General features: G+C 43.6%; 1 protein-coding gene across 1 annotated transcript in view; it reads right to left on the minus strand.

The window, feature by feature from the left end:
- Nucleotides 1-6040, minus strand: part of LOC115207248 (synapsin-2) — a 163143-nt gene that overhangs the window by 46513 nt on the left and 110590 nt on the right. The window contains exons 6-7 of the mRNA XM_029774222.1: nt 4532-4594; nt 2137-2279 (exon numbers count right to left, since the gene is read on the minus strand). Of these exons, the coding sequence (XP_029630082.1) occupies nt 2137-2279; nt 4532-4594 (206 nt within the window). The remainder of the gene's footprint in view (nt 1-2136; nt 2280-4531; nt 4595-6040) is intronic.

Here is a 6040-nt window from a genome sequence, read left to right on the forward strand (position 1 = left end):
CTACTTGAGTAAAAATCTAAAAGTATTTGGTTTTAAATATACTTAAGTATCAAAAGTAAATGTAATTGCTAAAATATACTTACGTTTCAAAAGTAGAAGTAAAAGTATAAATAATTTCAATTTCCTTATATTAAGCAAACCATAGAGCACCATTTTCTTTTATTTTTTATTTACAGATTGCCAGGGGCACACACCTGAAGGACTCTCAGACCATGAGAAATAAGATTTTCTGGTCTGATGAAACCAAGATGGAACTCTTTGGCCTGAATGCCAAGTGTCATGTCTGGAGGAAACCTGGTACCATCCCTACGGTGAAGCATGGTGGTAGCAGCATCATGCTGTAGGGATGTTTTTCAGCGGCAGGGACTGGGAGACTCGTCAGGATGGAGAGAAAGATGAACAGAGCAAAGTACAGACAGATCCTTGATGAAAACCTGCTAGAGAGTGCTCAGACTGGGCGAAGGTTCATCTTCCAACAGGACAACGACCCTAAGTGTAACTGATGTGAAATGGCTAGTTAATTAGTGGTGGTGTGCGCAAATAGCATTTCAATCGGATGACGTCACTTGCTCTGAGACCTGAAGTAGTTGTTCCCCTTGCACTGCAAGGGCCATGGCTTTTGTGGCGCGATGGGTAACAATGCTTCGTGGGTGACTGTTGTTGATGTGTGCAGAGGTTCAAGCCCAGGTTGGGGCGAGGAGAGGGACGGAAGCTATACTGTTACACAGCATTCAAAGGACCTTGTGGCTGCAAGGAGCCAAGGTAAGTTGCTAGCTAGCATTAAACTTATCTTATAAAAAAACAATACATCTTCACATAATCACTAGTTAACTACACATGGTTGATGATATTACTAGGTTAACTAGCTTGTTCTGCGTTGCATATAATCAATGCGGTGCCTGTTAATTTATCATCGAATCACAGCCTACTTCAACTTGATGATTTAACAAAAGCGCATTTGCGGAAAAAGCACAATCGTTGCAATAAACCATAATCATCAATGCCTTTCTTAGAATCAATACACAAGTATTAAACCTGCATACGTAGATAAAATAAATTCATGTTAGTAAGCAATATTAACTATGGAAATGGTGTCACTTCTGTTGTGTTCAGTGCAAGCAGAGTCAGGGTGTATGCAGCAGTCTGTGCCACCTGCCTCGCTGTGAACTGTTGAAAGGCCATTTATTTCTAACAAAGCCTGTAATTCATTTGCCAGAATTTTACATAATTATTACATAACATTGAAGGTTGTACAATGTAACAGTAATATTTAGACTTAGGGATGCCACCCATTAGATAAAATGCATAACGGTTCCGTATTTCACTGAAAGAATAAACGTTTTGTTTTCGAAATGATAGTTTCCGGATTTGACCATATTAATGACCAACAGCTCGTATTTCTGTGTGTTTATTATATTATAATTAAGTATATGATTTGATATTTGATAGAGCAGTCTGACTGAGCGGTGGTAGGCAACAGCAGGCTCGTAAGCATTCATTCAAACAGCAGCGCTGTTTATGACTTCAAGCCTATCAACTCCCGACATTAGGCTGGCAATACTACAGTGCCTATAAGACCATCCAATAGTCAAAGTTATATGAAATACAAATGGTATAGAGAGAAATAGTTGACGCATCATAATTCCTATAATAACTTCAACCTGAAACTTCTGAACTGGGAATATTGAAGACTCATGTTAAAAGGAACCACCAGCTTTCATATGTTCTCATGTTCTGAGCAAGGAACTTAAACGCAAACTTTTTTACATGGCACATATTGCACTTTTACTTTCTTCTCCAACACTGTGTTTTTGCATTACTTAAACCAAATTGAACACATTTCATTATTTATTTGAGACTAAATTGATTTTATTTATGTATTATATAAAGTTAAAATAAAAGTGTTCATTGTTCGTTCAGTATTGTTGTAATTGTCATTTATTACAAATATATAAAATCGGCCGATTAATCGGTAGCGGCTTTTTTGGGCCTCCAATAATCGGTACTGATAGCGGCGTTGAAAAATCATAATCGGTCGACCTCTAGTCTATACCTGTTGTTTACGACGCATTTGACAAATAAAATGTGATTTTTGAGCTACACACACCTACAGTACATACAAGGACAGGTACTTACATATAAGCCTTGTAATCGCTGCCAATCCGCTGGATCCTGATGTTGTACTTGGCATCTATGAAGGGTTCTGTGGTGGTGTAAGTCTGAGTGATGGCTACCACACTGGCTATATCCTGGAAGTCACTCAGATTATCGACCTTTATCTGGATACACAGACAGCATAACACAACATCATCATCACAGGCTGCAGATATAGTTGAATACACAGTAGATTACATATATAACTGAATACACGGTAGATTACAGATATAGCTGAATACACGGTAGATTACAGATATAGCTGAATACACGGTAGATTACAGATATAGCTGAATACACGGTAGATTACAGATATAGCTGAATACACAGTAGATTACAGATATAGCTGAATACACGGTAGATTACAGATATAACTGAATACACAGTAGATTACAGATATAGCTGAATACACAGTAGATTACAGATATAGCTGAATACACGGTAGATTACAGATATAACTGAATACCCGGTAGATTCCAGATATAGCTGAATACACAGTAGATTACAGATATAACTGAATACACGGCAGATTACAGAAAGAGATCAATTAGATGAAGGAGAGATGATGAACATGTCAACATGTATGGAAAGCAACATTTATGGTTCCAATTCTAGTTTCTCCTATTAGTGGTTTGTCAATAAGTAATCATAGCTTTCACCTGATCAGTCTATGATCCGGTGTTCCTAATGTTCTGTGTAAACAGTGCATTCTGACAGTATTCAGACCCTTTGGCTTTTTCAACATTTTGTTATGTTACAGCCTTATTCTAAAATTGATTAAATATATAAAAAATCCTCAGCAATCTACACACAATGCCCCATAACGACAAAGCGGAAACTGGTTTTTCGAGATTTTTACAAATTTATAAAAATAATAATAATAATTAGCTTATGAACATAAGTATTCAGACCCTTTGCTATGAGACTCGAAATTGAGCGAAGGTGCATCTTGTTTCCATTGATCATCCTTGAGATGTTTCTACAACTTGATTGGAGTCCACCTGTGGTAAACTCAATTGGTTGGACATGATTTGGAAAGGCACACACCTGTCTATATAAGGTCCCACAGTTGACAGTGCATGTCAGAGCAAAAACCAAGCCATGAGGTTGAAGGAATTGTCCGTAGAGCTCCGAGACAGGATTGTGCTGAGGCATAGATCTGGGGAAGGGTACCAAAACATTTCTGCAGCATTGAAGGTCCCCAAGCACACAGTGGCCTCCATCATTCTTAAATGGAAGAAGTTTGGAACCACCAAGACTCTTCCTAGAGCTGGCCGCCCGGCCAAACTAAGCAATCGAGGGAGAAGGACTTTGGTAGGGAGACCAAGAACCCGATGGTTACTCTGACAGAACTCCAGAGTTCTTCTGTGGAGATGGTAGAAACTTCCAGAAGGACAACCATCTCTGTAGCACTCCACCAATCAGGCCTTTACGGTAGAGTGGCAATACGGAAGCCCCTCCTCAGTAAAAGGCACATGACAGCCCGCTTGGAGTTTGCCAAAAGGCCCCTAAGGACTGTCAGACCATTGAAACAATATTATATGGTCTGATGAAACCAAGATTGAACTCTTTGGCCTGAATGCCAAGCCTCACGTCTGGAGGAAACCTGGTACCATCCCTATGGTGAAGCATGGTGGTGGCAGCATCATGCTGTGGAGATTTTTTTCAGTGGCAGGGACTGGGAGACTGGTCAGGATCGAGGCAAAGATGAATGGAGCAAAGTACAGAGAGATCCTTGATGAAAACCTGCTCCAGAGCGCTCAGGACCTCAGACTGGGGTGAAGGTTCATCATCCAACAGGACAACGACCCTAAACACACAGCAAAGACAACGCAGGAGTGGCTTTGGGAAAAGTCTCTGAATGTCCTCGAGTGGCCCAGCTAGAAACCGGACTTGAACATGCTCGAACATCTCTGGAGAGACCTGAAAATAGCTGTGCAGTGACGCTCCCTATCCAACCTGACAGAGCTTGAGAGGATCTACAGAGAAGAATGTGAGAAACTCCTCAAATACAGGTGTGCCAAGCTTGAAGCGTTATACCCAAGAAGACTTGAGGCTATGATCTTCAACAAAGTACTGAATAAAGGGTCTGAATACTTATGTAAATGTAATATTTCAGTTTTAAATTTTTATACATTTGCCAAAATTTCTAAAAACCTATTTTGCTTTGTTATTATGGGTATTGTGTGTAGATTGATGAGGGGAAAAATAACTGTTTAATTCATTTTAGAATAATGCTGTAACATAACAAAATGTGGAAAACGTCAAATGACATGTATTTCATTGTATGTGGACATTATACCGAGGCTATTGGCGGCAGGTAGCCTAGTGGTAAGAGCGTTGGACTAGTAACCGAAAGGTTGCAAGAGTGCATTACCTTTCCCATTCCAGAGTGTGCGTGTCCTATCTTCACCACCACAGGGAAGGAAGGCAAGGAGATCTGAAAGAGAAGACATGTTGGAATGACTGATTGGCTGAATGACTCGCTGATTGGCTGGCTGACTGAATGAACAATTGATTTGCTGACTGACTGAATGACTGATTGGCTGACTGCCTGGATGACTGATTAGCTGACTGACTGAATGAATGACTGAATAACTGATTGGCTGACTGGCAGACTGACTGACTGAATGTAACCATGTTGCTCCAGGAGAGACACCAGGGCTAGTAGACATTTAACCATAGAGAGACACACCAGGGCTAGTAGACATTTAACCATAGAGAGACACACCTGGGCTAGTAGACATTTAACCATAGAGAGACACACCAGGGCTAGTAGACATTTAACCATAGAGACACACCAGGGCTAGTAGCCATTTAACCAAAGAGATATTGTATGCAAACAGAACCAAATGAAAGTAGCATCTATCCGTGTTTTGTTGTGTATCAGTGAGGACGTGCTCATGGTTAATAACCTGAGACAGGAGACTAGGTGTGTTGCTGCCACCGCCGCACGCACCTACGCCCCACCCACACCACGCACGCCCCACCCACACCACGCACGCCCCACCCACACCACGCACGCCCCACTCACACCACGCACGCCCCACCCACACCACGCACGCCCCACCCACACCACGCACGCCCCACCCACACCACACACGCCCCACCCACACCACACACGCCCCACTCACACCACGCACGCCCCACTCACACCACGCACGCCCCACCCACACCACGCACGCACGCCCCACCCACCCACACCACGCACGCCCCACCCACACCACACATGCCCCACCCACACCACACACGCCCCGCCCACACCACACACGCCCCGCCCACACCACACACGCCCCGCCCACACCACGCACGCCCCGCCCACACCACGCACGCCCCGCCCACACCACACACGCCCCGCCCACACCACACACGCCCCGCCCACACCACACACGCCCCGCCCACACCACACACGCCCCACCCACACCACCCACACCACACACGCCCCACCCACACCACACACGCCCCACCCACACCACACACGCACACAGAGACTCCACTAGTGTCCACAACATACTGAGGGCTCGTGTCCAGCATAATAATCAAGCTGTGAACCTCCAAGACAGAAGATGAAATCTCCTCTCAACTGTAAACTACATTTCAGCGCCACAGCTGAACTACAAAGTTCCAAACGTGTTCCAGACTGTAATCTAGGTCTCATTAAAACATATCACACAGTCAACAGTCATCAGTCAACTCCTATGATTCAAAACAAGCTGCAGTTCTCCTGGTCTACTTTCCCATTGTCAGAGATGTTCTTCTACTTGTGTTTTTAACTGAGGCACAAACTGAGCTGATGACTGAATACACTCACTCACTGCTGCCTGGTAGGGGTGGAGGGGAGGAGTGGAGGGAGGGAGAAGAGGGGAGGAGGAGGGAGGGAGAAGAG

This window comes from Salmo trutta, chromosome 14 (genome assembly GCF_901001165.1).
Source record: "Salmo trutta chromosome 14, fSalTru1.1, whole genome shotgun sequence".
NCBI lineage: Eukaryota > Metazoa > Chordata > Actinopteri > Salmoniformes > Salmonidae > Salmo > Salmo trutta.